This window comes from Rhinolophus sinicus, linkage group LG14 (assembly GCF_036562045.2).
Source record: "Rhinolophus sinicus isolate RSC01 linkage group LG14, ASM3656204v1, whole genome shotgun sequence".
NCBI classification, from domain to species: Eukaryota; Metazoa; Chordata; class Mammalia; order Chiroptera; family Rhinolophidae; genus Rhinolophus; species Rhinolophus sinicus.
The window spans coordinates 50044714-50068345 of record NC_133763.1 but is presented as its reverse complement, the minus strand read 5'-3'; the positions used below and the strand labels follow the sequence as shown (position 1 = coordinate 50068345).

Genomic DNA, 23632 nt, shown 5'->3' with positions numbered 1-23632 from the left:
GACAGGGCGAAGGCAGTGCTTCAACATTTCAAAGCATAAACCCCACTTCTGGTAGTTTCCAGTTGTAAACATAAAGCCACTTCTTGCCACTTACCATTATCTGTGCCAAGAGCAGGACAATGACATTGGAAGACTTGCTGCTGGAGATGGCATAAAAGAACTGTCAAGAAAGGGAGGAGAGATGAGTTTATGCAGCACCGCTGGATTCCTGTGTCAAGTACATTAAGCAGCGCTGTTAACATTTAATTAAAAGTCTCTTCCATGCCATAGCCCGGTAGAGAACAATTCCCATGATCAAGGGTGTGGAAACAGAAGAGACTCAGACCGCCAGGAAAGCATCCATTTAATTTTCCCATGGGGTAGTTGGCGGTTTGAAGCATTACGTTATAACATGAAAGCATTCCAATCGCTGTCAAACTTTTCAGAAACTACGTGATACGTATGACTTTAACATCCCTATAAAACAATTACTCCAGGCCACTTCAAGCCTTGTAATTGTTACTAGGCTCCTGAGCTCGCTCCAAAATTGTGCCAGGTGCCTGGAGATCCTGTTTCCTCCTCTCCCAACCTCTTTTTTCCTTTCTTTCAAACAACTCTTGGATCTTGAAATCCACCCCTCCCTCTTCTGCCAGAGAGGATGTACCTTCCATGAGGCTTTGCTATGTTGATCAGAAGATAGCTGACCATTGTGCTTCTCCTGCTTCCATGTCCTCCTTACAAGTGACCCTCACAGCTATTCTAACCTCCAACACCTATCTCATGCATTCATTCATTCATTCATTCATTCATTCATTCATTCTTTCCAGATATCTGCTGAGCACCTACCATGTGCTAGGTTCTGTTCTACATGCTGGTGACATACTGTGCTCTCATTCTATGACCTTTGGCAAAAGTACTTATCTGATTGGCATATGATGTAAATACATCATCATCAATTTACATATTCGTTTAACTTCTTTTCCTTCTGTTGTAAGACTTTCAAATATTTGTGATTGTCGTTTAAGATGTCAGAAGGCAGAAATCTTAATTAGATAAAATTATTTCACAGCACTCCATGTAATTAAGGAAGGACTTTTGAACTCTGGGACACAACGCACCTTGGTAAGAGTGATTAGCAGTCCTCTGATGGATGTGACAATGATGATTCCAACCAGGATGAAGGAAATGTGTTGGGACCAGAACTTCACCTGCCACCATAACAGGGAAAAAAAAAAAATCTCTGTTAAATCTCTGTTCAGAGAGATGTGAAGGCTAAAGATGTATTCTGATCACTTGTGGCTGTGAGGACTTTCCCTAGGCCCTACCTGATTTAAAAATGGTTTTCAGGGAGGGAGGAAAGTGAGTTAGTGACAACTGCAACACCCTGTAGGAAGACTGAGGTGGGTATCTTCATTAGCAGACTTAATCGAGACTCAAGGACGGCACAAGGCGAGTGCACGGAAGTGATGAAAATAACATGGGTAAGTCGGATGAAAAAGAGAGCTAATGATACAGCTTCAACGTGATAAGTGAAAAGCACGAATTGAAAGGAAATTAAATAGCAGCTTATTTTAAATATTTGTGAATGACGGCCAGTCCTCTGATCACCCAAGACTTTAAGGAATTTCTCTTTTTATAATAAAAGAACATGCAGACATTCTCAGCTACGGTCTAGGAAACAGCTGACCGTCACTGACTCCATATGATGAACCTTTTTCTCCTCTTGGATCGTGTCATAGTGAGAGGTGGGTTTGGGACCCTGTGCTTGATTCACGTCTGAAAAGTCCCTAAGGGAGAGGCGCTATTAATAACATCTAAAAGATTTTATTCAGAATTATGAAATATGAAGTATACAGATGGAATATATATATATATATATATGCACGCAGCCACTGAATGGCCTCAGAAAGCACTGATAAGAGCATTTACAAAAATTCAGTCCAGTAAAACATGTAAGAGGAAAACACTAGTCAAGTATACTCTACGGTGTCATTTGCATACGACCTGAAGGAAAGATACCATGCTACTTGGAAAAGTACACACGACTGCACTATCATCCAAAAACGTGTGCTTTGAGCTGTTTCTTAAGAGCTGGAGCTCAATTTGCTCTGGTCTGTTTTCATTTTATTCAGCTACTGGGACATGTGTAGCTGAGATGGCTGGCTGGGGGTGGCATGCAGTCTGGGGCTAGGACCACAGCACAGCTAAAAGGCCCTTACAGGGATTAGGAACGTGACGTTGGTCTTATTATCAAAGTGCTCATCAGCCAGAAACATCGGCCATCTATATACCTGGAAAACACACTATTCTACAAATAAAGATGTTAAACTTACATTGGGATGGGAGTGTGTTTAATGACAGTGATATTATAAAACAGGTAGAAAGAAGACTAAAACAATTTGTGCAGAGGGTAGTTGCCACCTTTAGCTCAAAGTCCACACTAATTAATTGATCATTTTTTTTACAGCAGAAATCATTTCAGTTCTAACACGCACGCTAATTAGTAGTTAATTTTCTACCAGAGGAATCAAAGGTGAGTTGTGTGTCTGAAGATCTCATCAAGTACCAGAGAGGGAAGTCGCCAAATATTTGGTGGGGGGAAACTGGTGAGTGGTAGCTGGCTACAGAGAAGCAGGGGAGGAACTGCAGAAATAATCGGCATCTGTGAGAATAGCAAGTACTGGTCATTACTTATGGTTTTACGCCTTTTACACATTTGCCACATGAATGTCAAAATATGCAGAGGAGAGTGGGAAGAACACAGGCAGAGTCAAGTTCCTATAGTTAGGAATTAGAATTGTAACACTTTATAGCAGATAAAATAGAAAGAAACATAAAAAAAGCAGGATCTTGTTATAACTCTTACATCAAATTGGATGCCCAGGTAATTCACGGTGATCTCAATGCCTCTCGTGACAGGATCAGTTTTCCCAACTCGGTCAAACACGATGTTAATGGTGGCCTGCAGAGAGAAAGACCTTTATATTAGAGCAGGGATGTCCAAACTTTTTTCAACGTTTTTTACCAAGGGCCATATGCGTTAAATACACAAACAGCCGGGCCACTCACTCGAGGTGAAGTACGTATTGCCTCACCAGGTTTATTTAAGTAAACTCAATATATTTTTGGAATTTGCTGCTGGTCAATTAACAATGGATGCAGGCCGCAGTTGGCCCGCGGGCCGCAGTTTGGACACCCCTGTATTAGAGCATCTCAACAACGACTATTTCAAAAAGTGATTTAAAATAATGAATTCATCACCACCGCATATCTTACAGGTGGATGCTCCTAAAAATACAATTCTACTCTCAATCTGATAGAACCATAAATTTAAAAAGATTCAAATCTTACAAAGTGTATCCTCAGATCTAAATAAATGAAGAATTATGCCGTGTTTACGGACTGGAAGGCTCAATATTGTTAAGCTGTCATTTCTCTTCCAATTGATCTGAAGATTCAGTGACATTCTAATACAAATTCTAGCAGGTGTTTTTGTAGGCATTAATAAGATGAATCTAAAATTCATCATGGAACTGCAAAGGCACAGAATAGCTAAAACATGTTTGAAAAAAGGACAAAGTTGGAGAACTTACACTATCTGAGTCTACAATCTATTATAAAGCGACAGTGATCAAGACAGTCTGGTGTTGGCAGAATAAAGGCAACTATATATAGCAATTAACAAGAATAGAAAGCACAGAGACAGACCCACACATGTATGGCCAATTAGCCATTGACAAAATTGCGAAGTCAATTCAATAAATAAAGGATAATCTTTTCAACAAATGGTGCTAGAATTGGATTATCTATATGCAAAAAAAATGAACTTGGATCCATACTCCAGCATCATATTAGAAAATTGACTCAAGATGGATCATAGATCTAAATATAAAACCTAAAACTATGAAATTTCTAGAAGAAAATGTGAAAAAAAATCTTTGTGACCTTGGGCTAGGCAAAGATTTCTTAGATTCGATACCGAAAGCATAATCCATAATAGAAAAAAAAAAAAAAAGATAAATTAGACTTCATCAAATCAAGAACTTCTGTTCTTTGAAAGATACGGCTAAGAGAATGAAAAGCCAAGCCACTGACTGGGAGAAAATATTTGGAAACCACATATTTGGAATATATTCAGGATTTCTGGAATATATTAAAAAACACTGAAAAATCCAATAAAAATAAAACAAAACCAACATTATTTAAAAATTGGCAAAAGATTGGAATAGATGTATCACCAAAGAGAATAAACAGGTGGCAAATAAGCACATGAACAGTTGTTCAACATCATTAGACATTAGAGAAATGTAAATTAAATTCAACACCACTTCATACTATTCGAATGCCTAAAGTTAAAAAGACTGACCATATGAAATATTGATGAGGATGTGGGGTAACTGGAACTCTTATACACTGCAGGTGGCAATGGAAAATGGCACAACCTCTTTGGAAAAGTTTGGCCGTTTCTTCAAAAGTTAAGCATACATCTGCAATGTGACCCAGCTATCCCATATCTAAGTGTTTTCTCCCAAGAGAAAAAGAGAGCATATGTCCATATACAGACTAGTCCACAAATGTTCACAGCAGCTTTATTTGTAATATTCCCAAACTGGAAATAAACATCTATCAGCAAGAGAGAACTAAATTGTGGTACACCCATACTATGAAATACTACTCATCAATAAAAAGGAATAAACTATCGATACACACAATAAGATAATTATGCAGAGTTAAAGAAGCCAGAAGAAATAGGGTACATACTGTAAGATTCCATATATATAAAGTTCTAGAAAATATAAACTAATGTATAATGACAGCAGATGGGTGGTTGTCTGGGGGTTGGGTGTGCGGGAGAGAGGTCTTACAAAGGGCACGAGGAAATGACGGCTAGTTAGTTATGTTCTCTACCTTGATTGTGGTGATGGTTGTTGCACAGGTATATAGATTTCAAAACTTACCAAATTGTATACTTTTATATGTGCATTTAAATGCACCTCATTGAGGTGGAATGTCAATTACACCTCAATAAAACTGTTAAAATGTCATCTGAATAGGTACTGACATCAATTTATTATAGCATTAGATCCATGAAATCCAGAATCCCCCATTCATCTACACAAATCAAAATTAACTAACAAGCTGACAAAGCTCCTCTTTGTGCAAACACAGCCCCAGTAGGAACGTCACTGAACCAGAAAATCCAATCGGCCTTTTCTATAATCACACTGAAATACATTACTACCTGCAGATGAGTGACAAGACAAATAATTTATATAAAATGCACACCGAGGGGCCAGCCAGGTGGCTCAGGTGGTTGGAGCACCGTGCTCCTAATGCCAAGGTCACAGGTTTGGTTCCCATATGAGCCAGTGAGCTGGGCCCTCTACAGCTAAGATTGTGAACAACAGCTCGACCTGGAGCTGAGCTGCCTTGAGCAGCCGGAGGTCGGCATGGTGAGAGCTGCTGTGAGCTGCTGTGGGTGGCAGAGTGACAACTGGAAACCGACTGCCTCAGCCGGGGGGAGCGCAAGCTCATAACACCAGCATGGGCCAGGGAGCTGTGTCCTACACAACTAGACTGAGAAACAACGGCTTGAACCAGAGTGGGGGGTAGGCGGAAAAAGGGGGGAAAAATGCACACAGAGAATAGAACATTACAGGAGAGCCACAGAAGCATAAGAGCTATATACACAGGATGAGTTTATCTATAGAAATACATTTTAGAATTTACTTTGGACTTAATGTTTTAGGTATGTACACATTATCAAAAAGGACAGGTGTTTTCTGTTACGAGCTGAAGGTAGGAGTTGAGTTAGAGCCATACACTCGTGGATAACACAGAAAACAGGATGTAAAGTAAGAAACTTTTATATTCACTTCATATATTTCATAATCTAAGGCCTCAGTAAAGACTTATGACAGAAGAAAAACACAACCTTCCTTTTCTAGGTGACCTAAAAACAAGAAGGGAAAAAGAGAGTAGCTCAAAGACGTGAAACATTACATTCTCTGTTGACTCAATTGGATTTGAAAGTTAGATTGGAATTCAGTTCAATGCCTCAATCAAACCCACTTTTCTCTTTCTGCCATTACCAGGGAAAAATCACCTAAACCCTGACAGTTAAAAATAGTATACTTACCATGAAAATTTTCCAAACACAGTAAATAGAGAAAAAGTAACCCAGAAAATTAAAGTATTTCCCCTTGAAAGTTTTGGAGTATTCTATTCTCTCCTGAGGGAAAACAAACACAAAACACGGTCAGTCTCAGCAAAATGTAAATTTATATTTAACAAAAATGAATCACTGTTCAGGCTGAGTTAAAAGACCACATGTGGCCATAAACTGCTTACTTTAAGCCGAAAGTAGGGTAAGCACCTTACGTGCATTGTCTACTTTAATCTTCACATCCACTCTTACACGGTATGTTTTATTATCTTAATTTCACAGATTAGAAAACTTGCCAACGGGCACACAGTTAGTGAGTGGGGGAAGGGAGGCTTGGGTCTAGCTGTCTCTGTCCTCCATTAACCTGTATCCTATAAGCTACTCCGTGAAGAGATGCGCAAGAGGGATTCAATTCCTTCGAAACAACCTGAGTAGACTTTGCATATTTAAATTCGATTGCATTTTCGGTGTAAATAGAGAAGTTATTTCTTGTAGTTAGGTCACATCTTGATCTGGACCCTCTAAAATGGGGCTAGATCATGGCAGGTAGGTGTCTTACTGCTTTTACACTATTACTAACTTTTAAGGGGACAGAAAGCAACCAGAGGTGCTGACATCTTCATCCGGGGCCTGTAGGAGGGGGCGTGTGCCACCTTCTTGCTGTGAAAAGCCTCTTCTGACTATCCCACGTATGGGTATCATCAACTGTTCCAGTAAGAATTTTGCTAGTGGTTGGAGCCATGTCGTGAAGAGTGTGACTCGTAATGCTTCACGGTTGGCACTGAGGCTATGAGATGTCTCTCGCACCGCTTGGCCATAGAGGACACTAAAAAGCTATTCAGTCTTGTTCTCCCTTCCATCATATTGGCAAAAAGCGCAGGTGGGTTTCCTTGCTCCGTACCTTGGTGGCGTACAGATCAGCTGTTTCCAGAAAGAGCTGCCTGCTTAATTCTTCCAAAGCATCCACTTCCTGCTGAATAACAGTAAGATCTGGCACAAAAGGGCATCAAGGTTTAAAACCACATAGAAGTTTCAAGAAACAGAGAACAAGAAGGCACATGGTTTTGGTTTCTCCTGTCGTGGATTCTAGGAACTGCCTGGATTGTCAGTTTCCCATTTCATAGCCAGCAGCACTGCTTCGGAGCAATTTCCCAACCTCCGGCACCAGTGTGTTCTAGCTTCTCTGTCAAGGGCAGCACCACCAAACACTTCAGTTTCTCATCAAGCCACTCAGTTTCTCATGAGCTCAAGTAGCTCAGATAGATGGTTTTGGTTATTTTTGGTTTTATCTAGCTCGATTAAGTCAAATGTAATCTTTGCAATCTCAAATGGTTATAGTAAAAACACCTATAATACAGCATGGTTTCTCCTACATATCTGAATAAATACACTGTTAGGAAAGGAAACTAGTATTTACTAAGTCCTGAGACAGGCCAGGTTTTGCAGACATTACCTTTAGTTCTTTACAGACATGAGATAGGTGTTATCCATTTTGCAGATAAGGGAAGTAGAGCTCAGAGAGTCAAATAACTTGCTGAAAGTCACACAGCTAACAGTCCTGGATGCCTTCCTCCAGGGCCTGCTCTTTCCATTCCACTATGTCCCTTTCGGGAACTCAGTGACGTCATGTTATTGTTCTCTCCATTTAGGAAACGGGCTCAGAGGTTAAAGAACCCTGATATTTCGGTTGACTTGACTTGTCACTAAGACAGCTTAAACCTAAACTTCGGCTTTTATGGATTTTTTGAGTAATATAAACAGTAAAGATAGCCCCTTCTTCTAAAAGAGAAGCATTGACTTTAGGTTAAATCTCCCTCTTCTGTGCTTTTTCCCACTATGACCCAAATTAAAACCAGTAAGTGCCCTTTGGGTCCTTCCTCAGCAGTGGCTGCTACTGGCATGGCCCAGGTCAGCAAACAACGGGTTTAACTAGTTACAGGTCTGCCTCTCTTGTGAGTTAGATGGTAAGCTCCTTGAGGAGATAGGCTATACGCGTATTTACTCTGTTCATTTTATCCCTTAGCACTCTGGCTGGAGATAGACATGAAATTACTGTTTCTTGATCAAATGAATTTAAAATAACCCTTTTTTCCCCTCTCCCAAGGTCATCCTACCTTTCTTTGATCTAATTCTTACCTGAATTTGATACCAAGAAGATATGTCATAATTTACAGTAAGAATAGGTTACAGCCCTTTCCTCTAATTGAAGCAAAAGGGAATTTATACGTCCTGACGCCACCAGAGAAGGAAGCAGGAATATGCTGTGACATCCCTGGGCCCCCAAAGTTTTGACTTAATAGCCTGATAGCCACAACGAGATTTGGTTACTCAATGTGGGAATTAGTTTAATACTGCAATCAGCCGGGCCAAGAACAATCCATTAACCCAATTTCCTTGATTCTTTAAGCCAGAAAGTCCCTGGAGATACAGAGCCGTATACAATTTGTTTAGAAATGGGCCCTTACCATCTTGTATACAAACCATGCATTTTAGAGAGCCATTGCATTTTGTGGTGGTTTTCAGAGTTGGGAAATGTTAATAGTGTAGCGGAAAGAACTAAGCAAGGGAGACCACACTTCTGGTTCTAGCTTTGCCACAAACCACTGTGTGACTTTACTTCTCTGGGTCTATTTTCTCACTTGTAAAATGGAAAGACTGACTTGTTAGGACCCCTTCAGCTCAAAGACAATGGCTTTATGATTTTATATCGTCAATGGGTGTTGGAAAGATGCCTCTGTACACACTGTATTTCCTAAGCCTAGCCCTGGCCAGCTGGACTCTGATGCCATGAGGTACCTAAGAAAAGACTATCCCAGGGCTACCTTTTCTTCTGCCCTTGGTCCAGAGTTGAGAACAGGAATGTATGGTGCCCGGTGGGTACTAGACTCAGCAGGGGATCACTCTGTAAGTTATATAAATGTCTACCTTCTATGATGTACACCAGAAACTAATACTGAATAACAACTGTAATTGAAAAATTAAAGGAAAAAAAAATCAAGCAGAAGGGTAAAGGATACTTTCGCTTCCTGGTGCGGACGTGGTAACACTCTTTATCATCCCCCAGAATCCTGACGGTTTGTTGTGCACCTCCCCCTTCTGGAACATAGTTCTGCGAGTCATGGCCATCCTGAAAGAAAACAAAACAAACAAACAAGAACGAAAACCCTCAGCAAAGAAGCATGGACGTTGATAGTCCGTTCTCATCCACCTTCTAGTCTCATAACTACCCCTTTCGTTTGCTGAGGTGTTCAGGGCAGGAGGCAAATTCTGGAGTCCCACTTTTCCACAACTTACAACCAAGGGGAAACCAGGATGTGGCGAAGGCAGTAAATCTGAGGACTGGCTCTGCCCTTCGAGTTTTCATTTCCTCCTCTCTGGATTGTTGTACAGATCAACGAAATAATGTATAAGAACTCATGTTGTCGACTGCAAAGTGCTATACATACATGAATAATTATTACTGTTATCAATTAAGCACTAAATAAAATAATGGCTAACACACGCAGCTAAAGGACCAGGGAAGGGCAGGAGCTCACTAAATGTGTCTTTCCAAAAGCAGACAAAGGAGGAAAAAAGCCCCGCAAAATCACATAAACTGGGACTCTTCTAAAATATCTTTCTCCCTCTAACTCCAGTCTCGCCCTACTACTGAATAAACCAACAGGAAACTTACTCCTTCCTCTCGCCCTCAGTCTATGGAGAACCCACCACCCCAGGGGTAGCTGCTGGCATGTCCCATCTCACCACATGGGTATAAAGAACAGCGTCCTGGTGAGGAAAACTAAGATTATTTGTTCCTAAATGGTTACTTGAAGGGTATAATGGGCCAAGGCCTACAGGCTGAAAATAAACCAGGATGAGTCTAATAAAAACAGAGTAGAGGCACTAAAGAAAAACTTAACTCAAGGGAGACATTTTTGGGTGAGAGGCGATACCGTGTTTCCCCGAAAATAAGACCTAACCAGAAAATAAGCCCTAGCATGATTTTTCAGGATGACATCCCCTGAACATAAGCCCTAATGCGTCTTTTGGAGCAAAACTTAATATAAGACCCGGTCTTATTTTCGGGGAAACACGGTAGATAGAAGTGTGAGGAGGAAGCAGCTGCATTCACATCTATGGCTGGCACCAATGCAATTGATACCAATGGTACCAATTACCCAGTGGTATTTCTGTGGGCTTAAATTTTTAAGCCACTGGCTAAAATGGTATTAACAACAAAGAATATTAGGTGTGTTGGCCATGTTGACCTAACTGTTTCCTTCTCAAAAGGACCTTTGCTTGGATATTGAATGAATGGAATATAGGTCCAAGTTTGAGCTCTTTCTGACTTTTGCTGTAATTATACACCCATTCACTATAACCTAGCATTGGTGGAAGAGGCTCAGACCAAGGGAGATTTTGACTTGGCAAGGCTCATAACCCTTAGTGTTCCTACTTTCCTAGCTGAGAAAGTTGGAACAAGTATATATGAAGAAGGAAGAGATTCTGTTTCACTCCTTTATAAGTTCACTGAAGCTTACCAGGCTGGGTGAAAGGAGAGACAGTGGGGAGAGAGGGAGCAGGGCCCATTCCTACTGTCCTTAGTTTCAATGTCTACAATACAACCATGACTGGCTGTGGAGTTGAACTGGTTGATTATGTAAAGGTGACTGACACTGTTCTGTGGCCCCGTACCAGGCAGAGAGGTACAATCACTTAAATGAAAGACGGCTGCAGACAAACCAGCATAACCTTGTTTTAAAGAACCCACTTTCACTTTCAAGTCACAATAACAAGTCACTTAATAACTCCAAACCAAATTTGCTCTTATCAAATAAGTTGCAGATGACAAATAAATATTCATGTATTTTAAAAAGAAAAAGTAACAATAACAAACTTCCAGATGTGGTGAAAAGGAATTAAAAAAACAATACGGGGCACTATAGAAGCAGATGACTTTTATCTTGAATTTATCTTCATGGTCACCACCACCAGCACCACCATGATCATTACTATTGCCTCTTTATAATAGGGCAGTCCAGATCAAGGATATATCTATTATTAGCTGGATGCCATTAAGAAACCCAGTCTGGAAATATACACGCACTTGGCTGAGGTTTGGGGGTGGCAGTTTGCAAGTGAAGAGGCTGGAAAATGTCTATTTGGTTTAAATGTGTCGTTCTGCTGTTGTCTGGTCCCCACTTCTGGTGGGAAGTCAGCAATTGCTTTTCTTTTTTAATTAAACATTTTATTTTGAGATAACTGTAGATCCACACGTGGTTGTAAAATAGTCTAGACAGATCCCGTGTCCCCTTTCCTCGGCTTTCCCCAATGGAAACATCTTGAGAATTTCTAGTACAATATCCCAGCCAGGGTATTGACGACACAGAACGGAGAACATTTCCACCACTACAAGCATCCCTCACGTTGCCCGCATAGAGCCCACTTCTCTCCTCCCACCTACACCCCTCTTTAAACCCTGGCAACCACGAATCTGTTTTCCATTTCCATTTTGTCATTTCAAAAGTGTTATATAAATAGAATCATACAGTGTGTAACCTTTGTGGATTGGCTTTTTCACTCAGTATAATTTTCTGGAGATTCATCCAGGCTGTATACATCTATCAATAGTTCATTTCTTTTTATTACTCAGTAGTATTCTACGGTATGGATGTACCACACTTCATTTAACCATTTATCTATAAGGATATATACGTTACTTCCATTTTTGGCTACTATAAATAAAACTGCTCTAAATATTAATGTACAAGTTTTTGTGTGAACATTAAGCCTTCATTTCTCTAGCATAAATGCCCAGGAACGTAATTGCTGGGTTGTGTGACAGCTGCATGTTTAGTTTTTAAAGAAACTGCTTTATAAACTGTGTTCCAGATACTATACTATTCTACACTAATCAACAATGTATGAGTGATTTAGTTTCTCTGCATCCTTTATAGCCTTTGGTGTTGTTACTAATTTTTATTTTAGCCATTTTAATAGGTGTGTAGTGATATCTTGTGGTTTTAATTGCATTTCTCTTGTTAAAAAGAAATAATAGAACCAAAATGGAGTTACTTTTGCTAGGCCCCACCAAGATGAAATATCTAACCTAACTGCAGTTTTAGCCTCTCCCAGGAGTGGAATTTTACACCAATCAGTCTGGAACTTCCTGGTCAGGGAATCTGTTTAATAAGATCCCCTGCTTTCTCCTTAAGGAAGGTAGGTAACCTTGCCTGAAATAATCCACTTGCCTGAAATAATTTAACTCCCTTGTCCCACTCTCCATCTGTCTATAAAAATCTTTCATTTTGTACAACTATTTGGAGCACGTTTCTACTTATTGGGTGGGATGCTATCTGATTCATGAATTGCTCAATAAAGCCAATTAGACCTTGAAATTTACTTGGTTAAATTTTTGTTCTTTAACACTCTAATGACTAACAATGTTAAATATCTTTTCGCGTGCTTAATTGCCATCGGTATATCCCCTACAATGAAATGTCTGTGCATGTTTTTTGCCCATTTTCTAACTGGACTGTTGGTTTGTTTTTTACCTTAAGTTTTAAATATTTAGGTACTAGTTCTTTCTCAGATATGTTGTTTGCAAATATTTTTCTCAGGCTTTCTGGTGTTTACTTTGCACATGCATTGTTTGTGAGGAAGCAGGGACTTGGGCAGAACTTATATTCTAGACCTCAGTCCTTCAGCATCTCTCCAAAACTTTCCCTTTAAATTTCCGGTTACTCTGCTGATTTGAATTCTTATCAATCTATATATTTGAGTGGGTGTCGGGAGGGTGGGCTGTGAATGAAGAGCATTCCCAGGCAAGAAAACCACAACCATGCAGTTATCTAATACTCTTCTCAATTTTTCTATTTCTGTCTGATCATTTTCTAGTGGCTTCGAATATTTGTTGTTAATATAATCATTTTTCTAGTATTCATGATTTTCTATAGAAGGAATTGATTGAACACTTTACAGACCCATTCCCGGAAGTTTCCTTTACTATAATTTGACAGCAGCCGTGGTTGGTGCTGAAATTTTACCAGTGATATATTTTTGTCCCTAGCCATAAAAATTTTCAAAAGAGAACCTAAAAATTCCTATGTAAGATTTTTTTCTTCATAGTAATAGCATGCATTTAACTTTTACGATGTTATATTACTCTAGTTTTTTTTTTTAATGTCATAAGCTGTGTAAAAAATCATAAATTCAGAATTTGTGGGTTGAAAGGGATCCCAGAAACCCTTTAATCAACCCTGTCATTTTACAAATAAAGAAACTGAGACAGTCTAGTACTTGCTTAAGATCACTTAAGAGTATTTGTAAAGTGATTATCGAGTGCAAGTTCTTTTTATTATACCACGATGTAGTTGCACAGCTGTATTTTCTATCTTCCACAAAAACCACAATTTCAAAATTGTAGTACTGTTGTTTGTGAACAGAGACTATATGACAGCTGTATCATAGATGCCCAAAACCAAACTCTAACACCTCAGGGAGCAGAAAAACAAAACAAAATAAGTCACTTAATTCTCTCAACCTGAAAAAAGCCGAAAGGCTTGGATCACTAAACCAGCTTGTTCGTCCTATCGGAACTAGGTCTTTGATGACTGTTTCCCAAACACTATAAATCTCATCTTCTATTCAGTGTTTCATGTGAGAAGACAGTGTGTCTCTTTCCTGTCCCCGTTTTCAACCATTACCTTTTTTTTGTTGGTAACAAATGTTATTCTTCTCGTATGTCATCTCACTATGGCCCTCTGCTGTTAAATCGGAGGATGGTTTTCTGGTCACTTCCTTCCTGACTGTGAAGTGTGAAAACAGTTTTTCTCTATTTTGGTAAATAGCAAAGGCACTGCATGAATTCCAGGGGCCCCAGTGTGGTCATGCCAGCTGTCTGTTTGCCATATTAGTTCCACTGGGTAAAGAACTGTGATAATTAGGTCAAGTTGGGTGGCTGATTCATCTGGGAGCCACTCAAATTAAAAAGACCTACTGCAGGACCACAAGCCGTCTCACATCCTCACTAGATGTGGCCCACAGGACAATTGTATGGATCGGAGCCAATTACTAACCAAGACGAGTGATGAAATGGCTTAAAAGTGCACAGCCACACTGGACATGGGTCATGGCTTTATATTCATCTCCCTGCATGAATAAAAGAAATATAGAAAAAGGGAGAGTGTTCTTGGGAAGCAGAAGAGTAGTGTTCCTATATAAGTACCGTCCAATATTGAACAATGTTGCTCTGATTGTTATGGTTTAAAAATCTGCATTCGGATTCATTCAGGTAAAATAAACCATATAGAATGAAGGTAAACAAAACATATATAAATAAATGTATACACATATGTATCTATTTCCAATATCCTAGTAAAGATGTATAGCGATGGAGACAAATAATTAGTTGGTGAACCTGGGCCTTTTTATTTGAAAATTTTGTATCACACAGGACTGGACGCTAAGTCTTTGATGGCACCTTAACTTACAATGAAAATGAGTAAGATGAAATTCCCTGTTAGCATTGGTGAATTCAGAGTCAAATTTTCTTCTTGAGAATTTCTATTGTAACAGCACAAGTTTTTTAATGTGCTGATATCTTACCTTTTCTTTTTGCTTATGATCATATCCATGGTTTGGAGCAATCGCCGTTCCAGGGCTAGAATATCTGTGTCAGTTACATTCCTATAATGAGTACAAACTGTTAGCAGTGTTTTGGGATCCCATCCCAAAGGATACAAGGCAACTGGAAAAACAAATAAACCTCAATTGTTACCCAGCAATTCAAGGATTTTTTGCTAGAAAATATTAAAATGACTAGAAGCAAAAATGCTTTTGCTGTCAAAAATGGTTTTTTATAGCTAGTACTTCTGGGGTCTCAGGGCAATGGCAGGTAACTAGCTCTCTCATAGTCTTTCTTAGCTTGGATTCAGTGACATCTATGATGCATGTGTCAGCACACTTTTAACTTGGAATTGTCTTTTATTGTTCCACGTTTGGAAGGAACTGATAAGCTGAAATTGGCATCCACAGAAATGTGCCTTTGAAAAGGCGGGGTGAGGAGGGGTAGACAGGGTCAAATTGAAATTGCCAATATAAAAATAAACGAATGTAGAACCATAATAAGGGCAAGCAATGTAAGTGATAAGACTTACACTGAAAAATTCCTAGGCCAATGCCCACAAGGACAGAGGAAAAGGATAAAAAGGCAGTGTCACAGATCTAATATTTAAGTATTAATGATGGCGGCATGGTATGACCTATGTATTCAAGAAATAATGGGGGAAAAAGAAGAGACAAAGTTCTCCTTACCTGAGGAAGTAGGACATGTACGTGTACGGGCAGTTGACAGCACCAAATCCAGACAGAAGAGCCATGAGAGTCACCCCAATGACACCTACCCGGCTGATGAGCTGTTCTATGGACAAGATCCCTGAAAGCAGAGCACACGAAAGCCAGGTAACAGAGGTACGAGGGCTTTCCCCGTACTACGAGAGGAACCATCACTGAAAACATCCATCATTATATACAACTAACTTACACAAGCCAAAGTTTACTAATACATAGATATTCTGCAATAAGTATATAAAAGTCCACTGATGTTCCTCCTACCTCATATGCTTCCAGAATCATCTCCATTACTGGGTGATGGTAATATAATAACCATAATTGTAAATAACACTTATTGACTGTTTACTCAAGGTAGTGTGAATCTAACAAAGCAAAGTACTTTTAGTAAAAGCTTTGGCCAAAAAAAAAATAATAAAGAAATCTGCTGGAAAAGCATAAACAGAACGCTGTGTACTATAGTTACCTTTGTTATATACATTTCCCCCTTAGTTCATAAGCTCAGATAGATAAAGCGACTTGCAGAAGACCGCATCACCGTAGCCGTTTGCTCACACAGATTCCTTCTAGCTTCATATGATACGCTTTCTTAGTCTCTCTTACTCTTTCTCCTCATCTACCACCTTGGAGAGACTCACATTTTTTTTTTCATTCCCTGATTCAATAAACAGGTTTTAAATACTTATGTGCTAGGTTCCATGCTAGGCGCTGGAGATACAAAGATAAATACGGTGTAGTTTATGACCTCAGGGAAGTCACAGGTTAATGAGGAAGTCAGAAAAGGAAACAAGTAATTGGTGGGAGCAACTAATGTCTTCTAATAACGGCCAGGAAAATTGTTTTAGAGGAACTGACAAGAGTTGAATATTGAATGAATAAATAGGTATTTTCCAAGTAGACAAGGGGTGAGGGATTGTCTAGGCTGCTAGGACAGCTCTAGAAACTTCCAAGTAACCTGGTAGGACTAGAGGACAGACACACCGAGGGGAGCAGTAGTTAGGCCCTGGAAGTCTTGTGTACCATGCTGAGTTTGAATATTTTTGGTAGGCTGGTATTTCTCAACTTTTTTGGCCTTCTTTAATGTTATTTGAAATTTCAAAATAGCTAGTTTGAAAAATATATAGTTGTTTATGATGTTACATATGCTTTAAAAAATTGCACATTTCTTGACCTTGACCCTCCTTCAGGAGGCTCAACTCCTGCTACAGGCGATGAGCAGACACGGAAGGATGCACAGGATATAGGACAGAGTCTAAACACTGGTTCACTCAGCAGGATTCCAATGCCTTTCCAGCATGTCTTCTTATACTAAGAATCTGGAAAGCCAAAAGCTCTTCTCCCGATTTCCTTGAAGAGAAGGTTTGAATGTTTCCGAGGCTGCATCAAATGCACGTCCCTGTGAGACCTCACTTGCAGAGGGGAAAAATGTGGGTGTGGTGACAGCACTTGGGAGCTGCAGCAGCTGGGGCAGAGCTTCTAGAGTCTGGTCCCTGATGTTACAGGCCCGGAGTGGCAGGTGACAACTTCAGTGGGTTTTTCTAGTTCAGTACTGTGCTTATTTCTGTGGTGTTTCTCTTCATTACACAACATCTAAGGTTGACGTCTTCACTTTCCTAGAAGTTCTGTAAACTCCCTAAAGCCCAGTAACAAGGCACTTTCCACTGTAAGCTAATTAGAGTAGATTCTGTTTCCTGCTATAAGAATCCTGGCAGATACAGCAGGAAAGTGAAATGAATAGATGTTTATTTTTAAAACAAGCTCCAGTATATTTATTACAGGTGAGCTCTCTAATTTATTTTGGACAGAATTGTATATGTATTTCTGAAGCAGTTAGGAAGAATTTGTTAGCCGAGAGATTTTTGTTCATTGTTTTTAGCACAGAAATTAGGACTCTGTCCATGACCTGTTGTTGTATTTAAAATGAACTTTTTTTTTTTTTTAAAGGAGGGCACAACTCACAGTGGCTCATGTGGGGATCAAACCGGCCACCTTGGTGTTATCAGCACCACGCTCTAACCAACTGAGCTAACCGGCCACCCTCAAAAAATGAACTTTTTTTATGTGAGGATCTCTCCTAGAAAGCTTTTCTATTTTTACTAATTATGTTTTATGTCACCACTCTTTCCCAAAATACATACACTCCCTAAAGACAATCTTTATCATCACCTGAGCAGTGGCCGTTTACATTTAGCGTCACAGACCCCCTTGGGAATCTGATAAAAGCTTGTGGACACCCCGCCTCCAAACACACATACAAATATATCCCCATAATTATGCACACAGTAGCAGGAGATTTAAGTTAAGGACACCTTTCTCCACTTTCTATTCCCTTGAAGTTCATCCACTAAGCTAAGGTCAAAAACTCCTGCTCTGAAATGAAAGAAGTCTGTTCCCAAACCAGCATTTGACACCTTCTGGGATGATGGGAAAATTTGGTTGAAAACCAGAAAATTTTTACAGGAATAATTTGCTATATTTCTCACCATCAGAACTTTAAAAAAAATTTTGGTTCAATATTGAAAAATTATAAACATCCCTTTCCCCATTCCTACCACATATACACTCACCGTGTTTTGGGCTGAGAATGGGAAATGGATCTCCTAGTTTCCAGAAGAAATACATAAAAGTCAACCATAAGAGACAGGAGAAAAGCAGTCGCTGTTTATGCACTAAAAGAGAGGAGACAAGACTGTAAGATTAAATAGCTACATGGGAAGGAGCTTGCCATACTGAAGGTACGGCCTCATGCTAATTAACATTTGCTTGATGTGTTCACTCAGCAAACGAGCGATGGAACAACACAAATTTTAGGAAAGCATCCTGACCACCATAAGGGAAATTTGGCTGAAATTAAGATGTGGGTTGAGTTAAGGGAGACAACCTAATGGCAACAGAAATAAAACTGTGGCAGGACAAGTAATTGAATTATTCGTTCAATATTTTTTTGTGTGCCAACCTTGTTAAGAGGCTGTGTGTGAGGTGCCCCCAAACGATGATAACTACTGTTTCCCCGAAAATAAGACCTAGCTGGACAATCAGCTCTAATGCGTCTTTTGGAGCAAAAATTAATCTAAGACCCGGTATTATACTTATTACATTATATTAAGACCCGGTATTATATTATATTATATTATATTATATTATATTATATTATATTATATTATATTATATTATATTATATTATATTATATTATATTATATTATATTATATTATATTATATTATATTATATTATATTATATTATATTATATTATATTAATTTTTGCTCCAAAAGATGCATTAGAGCTGATTGTCCGGTTAGGTCTTATTTTCGGGGAAACACAGTACTGAAAGTAATGTAGAAATGAAGGACTCCACAGCCTCAACCTCCAAGAACACTCATCTCCAACTATATGCCAACACGAGCGGGAAAAATACTCACGCAGTCGGATGTTGCTCACAATAAAATAGCCAATGTAAAAAGGCACCATAAAGACCAGGATCAGCAGAATTACACACAGGTTCATTTTCCAGTGAAAGTAACGGGAGCTGAAACAAAAGCCAAAGACTATCTATCATTAGGAGGGGAAAGAGCAGCACCTGTCATTCTCCTCAGTCTCCCAAAGGATAGTTGCTCTTTGAACTCAATACTGAATATCCCCCATCTAATTAGTCGACAGAGCGGGTGTTTCTATCTGCTCGTTTACAGAGATTCAAAAACACAAAGTTCTGAAAGGATATACATACTCGTCTTAACATAAAATTTTCATTTATCAAAATGAGAATGTCAGTGCTCTAGTTATATTCATAGGCGATGCATAATAATATATCAACATATACTACGATTAGTAGAGCGACTTGTTTCCATCACCACGGGGAGTCTTATTCCAATACAAGCATTAACAGAAAATAAATGTTAACAGTAACATGAGCCATAATGACTCAGAAATACTTCTTTTATCCCCTCAATATAATTAAACATCTGGTTTGCACAACTGCTTTATTATTGAATATAAAATAGATTTTATTTATTGATTAAAATATTTTTAGGATTTTCACAATTTTATTGAGATCTAATTTACCATTTAAAGTGTATAATTCAATGGTTTTTAGTATAGTCAGAGTTGTGCAACCATCACCGCAATCAATTTTAGAACATTTTCGTCACACCACAACGAAACTCCCCTCTCCTTCCAACCTCCCCAGCCCTAGGAAACCACCAAAATATAATACTTTCTGTCTCTATGGATTTGCCTTTCTGGACATTTAATACATATGGAATCATACAATACATGGCCTTTTGTGACTGGCTTCTTTCACTTAGCATCAAGTTTTCAAGGTTCATCCATATTGTAGCATCTCTCAGTATTTCATTCCTTTTTAGAGCTGAATAATATCCATTCATTAGTTTATGAACACTTGGGTTGTTTTACTTTTCAGCTATTAGAAATAGCAATGCTATGAACATTTGGTATCATAGTGAGGTTTTGATTTGCATTTCCCTAATGGCTAATGATGTTGAGCATCTATGCAAGTGCTTACTGGCCATTCGTATATAATCTTTGGAGAAATGTGTATTCAGATCCTCTGTCCATTTTTCAATTATGTTATTTGCCTTTTTATAATGGAGTCATAAGAGTTATTTGTGTATCCTACATAAAGTCCCTTATCAGATAGGTGGTTTACAAAATTTTTCTCCCATTCTTGGGATATCTGTTCACTTTCTGGATGGTGTCCTTTTTATTTCTTGATTTTAAACTTACTTGTACTTAGGCCTGCTTTCAAAAAACGGTGAAGTGGCTTATGAGGATATATATAAAACACAGGATGATGAAATAAACAGTAAGGAAATATAAAAGAGGAAAAACAATGGTAAAAGATAGGTAAAATATCAGGCCAGGCCTGGTGGCTATTATGAAAATGCACACCATGGAGTTCTAGAAACTTGCATTGGGTGGGTCATAAATTTAGCTTTAAGTTTTCTAAAGACTGATTTGAAGTAGAAAATTTGATCAGTTCGATAAATCCCAGTGTCTGGAAGAAACACAAACAAACTGCTTAAAGGAAACATAATTATTACTGATTTCTTATTGCTGAATTATTACTGAGATCATAACGAAAATTTTCCAAAGATTGCATATAAAGAAAATGTGAGGGCATTAACAATGTCCTCAACAACATTCTTTCAAGGGAAACATCAATGAGATTCAGAGGGCCGTTTCCTACTGTTTCCCCTTAGCATAGATGGCAGGAATCGTGAAACAAAGAGCTATTCAGAGAGGCTACTCTGCATTTAGTCTAGAAACATGGACAGCTTCTTGCTCAACTGGATTAACCCACTTTAGAGCATTCGGAGAAACAAACAATCTGCATGTCCTCCAGGCAATCACACTTAGTATTTCAGCCAAGCTTCTGAAAGGAGGGAGGCAGTGGGTTTGAAATGACACACGTAATCCACATTGCCAACTAAAAGCAAACCATGTATAATATTTTAACTAACTTTTGAGCTGAGGGTAAAGTGCCATTCTCTTGAGAGAATGAAGGGTCCTCACAAGATTATGCATTTGAATGGGAGGCCATGCCACTTCTGCTCAGAGGGGAATCCAAAGATTACTTTTGATCAGGGCCAAGAGTCTCCTTTGAAAACTATTCTGGTGCAGTCACTGCACAGATATAATGCATGATTAAGGTCCATATTTCCGTTCCACCGCAGGGACACATGTTAGTATGAAAAAAATAAGTGTAACTGAAGACATGTCTCAGCCACACACACCTAATCCCCAAAGGAGTACCCAAGAAAGAGTAATTCTAGCAATGCTACTTCCCTATACTCTTTTAAGAAAAATACATCAAAGTAACTGAGTGATGTGTCTTACTATATGGGATTATTAATTACAAATGAGCTAAAAGTTGGGGGACATCATCTACCAAAACAGGAATTTTGGTTTTAGCAAATATGAGCCATAGTCCTTCCTATTGATACCTAGATTGGCGGTCAGCAAACCATGGTCCCCTAGCCATGCCCATCTGTTGATATCCTGCCTCTGGTTGCCTTTGGTCTACAACACAGACTTGAGTAGTGGCAATAGAAACTGTATGGCCCATAAGACCTAATATGTTCATTATCTGGCCTACATGAAAAAGTTTGCCGATCTCTGTTAGATAGTGCAACTTCCAAGTTGTGATAATAAAATGTAATAACTAGCATGTAAAATAACACTGGCCTATTCTCCATAGTCATAGGATCTGCCTCCAGCTCATCTAAGAAAGGTCTAGGTTATTAAAGAACAAGTTGAAAAGAACAAGTTGAAAACAGGAAATTCCTGTTCTACCGTATTCTAAGTTCGTAATTTATCTACCGAGAGACCACCATGATCAGCTCTGATTCTCACAATAGGAATCTGACAAGACAGTCTCTCTGTAAGTCTCAAGTGTCAGGGGCCTCTGGCGAGTTATACAGCTTATCTCAGCACTGATTCCTGCCTACAGAGGTAAATGCCATTTTGTTCTGAATAGCTGATGTACTCTACACATAAACAATGGCCTAAAAAAAAAAAAATCAAGCTTGCAGTTTAACGAGCAAGAAATATTTTGGGTAGACTGTTTAATAAACTAACAGGTATGTTATCTGGAGGGGGATAGGAGTTTTAAAAAATCCTTAACACTCTTAAGTTCAATCAGACTTGACCATACCTATGAAATCAACAAAGCTAACTAAGTTAGTTAAGAACTGGAGTTTAGTCTTCAGTTCTAACCCTTAACGAGCTCGGAGGAATTCTGATCTTGTAAATCAGCAGAACAATATGGAGGACCATTACCGGGATTTAGTTAGAGAAAACCCTGAGAAAAATAAAACTGCTAGGAGTGAAGCCTGGGACGAGGCTTTCAGTCTTGTTCTTAATTAGTATTTCAGAGCTACTGGCCAGATTTCTTTCCCCACTGTTTCACAATCTTTGTCAAACTAGTTACTGGGTGGTTGGAACCCATATTGGGTGTTATTATTACAGTATTCAGACTAACCTAACCACACGGTGGATTTTTTCAGCTATGGGATCTAAGAAAGTCTTCTATGCAAAGAAAGTCACATAGGTTTCCTCAAGAGGAGAGCTAATCAGTACCCTCACTCACCTGCTATTCAATACGCCTAAGATTTCGAAGATGATGAGTTCGAACATGGTGCAAGAAAACGCAAAAGTCACTGAGAAGATCACCTGTACGACATACTGACGTACCTGGGAAAAAAGCCAAACAGAGACTGAGTCATTTCCTTGTTTGAAGTACTGAACTGATAATCTTCTAATTTTACAAGTCAGAAAACTTATTTTGAAGAAATTCTCATGTCATTGGAAACGGGGCCAAAACAGTAAGTCGCCTGGAGCTAAGGGAAGAGATGAAGATGGCAACGCTTCTGATTCATGGCTCACGAGTACCATCATCCTCTCGTGGAGGATTTAAGGCACAAGAAAATGAAGTGACAGGGTCAGAAGTAGCACTTAGAATTCCTGATGCACAATGACCAAAAGAAAAAAAAAAAGACAGATGTAAATATATATAGGTTAGAGCTAAAAGGGTTTCTTTAACACTCTGCAGATCTTGGACCAGTTCTAGAATCTTCCCTGCGAGGCCTTAAAGTATCAAACAGAACAGAAGCTCTAGAATCCTGGGCTCTTTCAGACAACAGCCCCAACTCCCCGGGGGAGAACATCCTAGAAACGACCCCAAAGTAGCCCATAGCCATTGAGCTGATTACTAAATGAGGAAGATTAACTGGGCAATGTCCAGTCCCGGCTGGCGTTTTTCTGAATTCAAGGCTTAAGATAAAAACCAGGTCAGCCTCAGGATTTTGGTATTAACTTAGGATGTAAGATTGGTCATTTAACATTGAAAGTCAGATACCCAAACGAACAGGAACATTTATGAGACATTATAAGTTAAATTCCCTCCCAAAGAGTAACTATCTGCTATTGGTATGTGTACTGAGGTGTCCAAGGCATGACAATTCCTGCTTCTGGCTTCTGGCTTCTTAAAACAAACAAACAAACAAACAATCAACTAAGCCTAATCATATTCTCCAAGTTAAGAATTACACAGCACTCATTTGGCAAAAACTTCCTGTCTTGGAAGTGAACATAACCTTTCTTTAATGGAGATATTCTTCTTGCCCCATTTTACAGC

The 23632-nt window shown here is 39.0% G+C and overlaps 1 protein-coding gene across 2 annotated transcripts in view; it reads right to left on the bottom strand.

The window, feature by feature from the left end:
* GPR89A (G protein-coupled receptor 89A) overlaps nucleotides 1–23632 on the bottom strand; it is a 32659-nt gene that overhangs the window by 2329 nt on the left and 6698 nt on the right. For both annotated transcript variants that reach the window (XM_019740018.2, XM_074319270.1), the window contains exons 3-13: nucleotides 22586–22689; nucleotides 18900–19006; nucleotides 18046–18147; nucleotides 15443–15563; nucleotides 14735–14815; nucleotides 9163–9272; nucleotides 7047–7135; nucleotides 6119–6211; nucleotides 2846–2941; nucleotides 1098–1187; nucleotides 95–160 (exon numbers count right to left, since the gene is read on the bottom strand). In XM_019740018.2, the coding sequence (XP_019595577.1) occupies nucleotides 95–160; nucleotides 1098–1187; nucleotides 2846–2941; nucleotides 6119–6211; nucleotides 7047–7135; nucleotides 9163–9272; nucleotides 14735–14815; nucleotides 15443–15563; nucleotides 18046–18147; nucleotides 18900–19006; nucleotides 22586–22689 (1059 nt within the window). The remainder of the gene's footprint in view (nucleotides 1–94; nucleotides 161–1097; nucleotides 1188–2845; nucleotides 2942–6118; nucleotides 6212–7046; nucleotides 7136–9162; nucleotides 9273–14734; nucleotides 14816–15442; nucleotides 15564–18045; nucleotides 18148–18899; nucleotides 19007–22585; nucleotides 22690–23632) is intronic.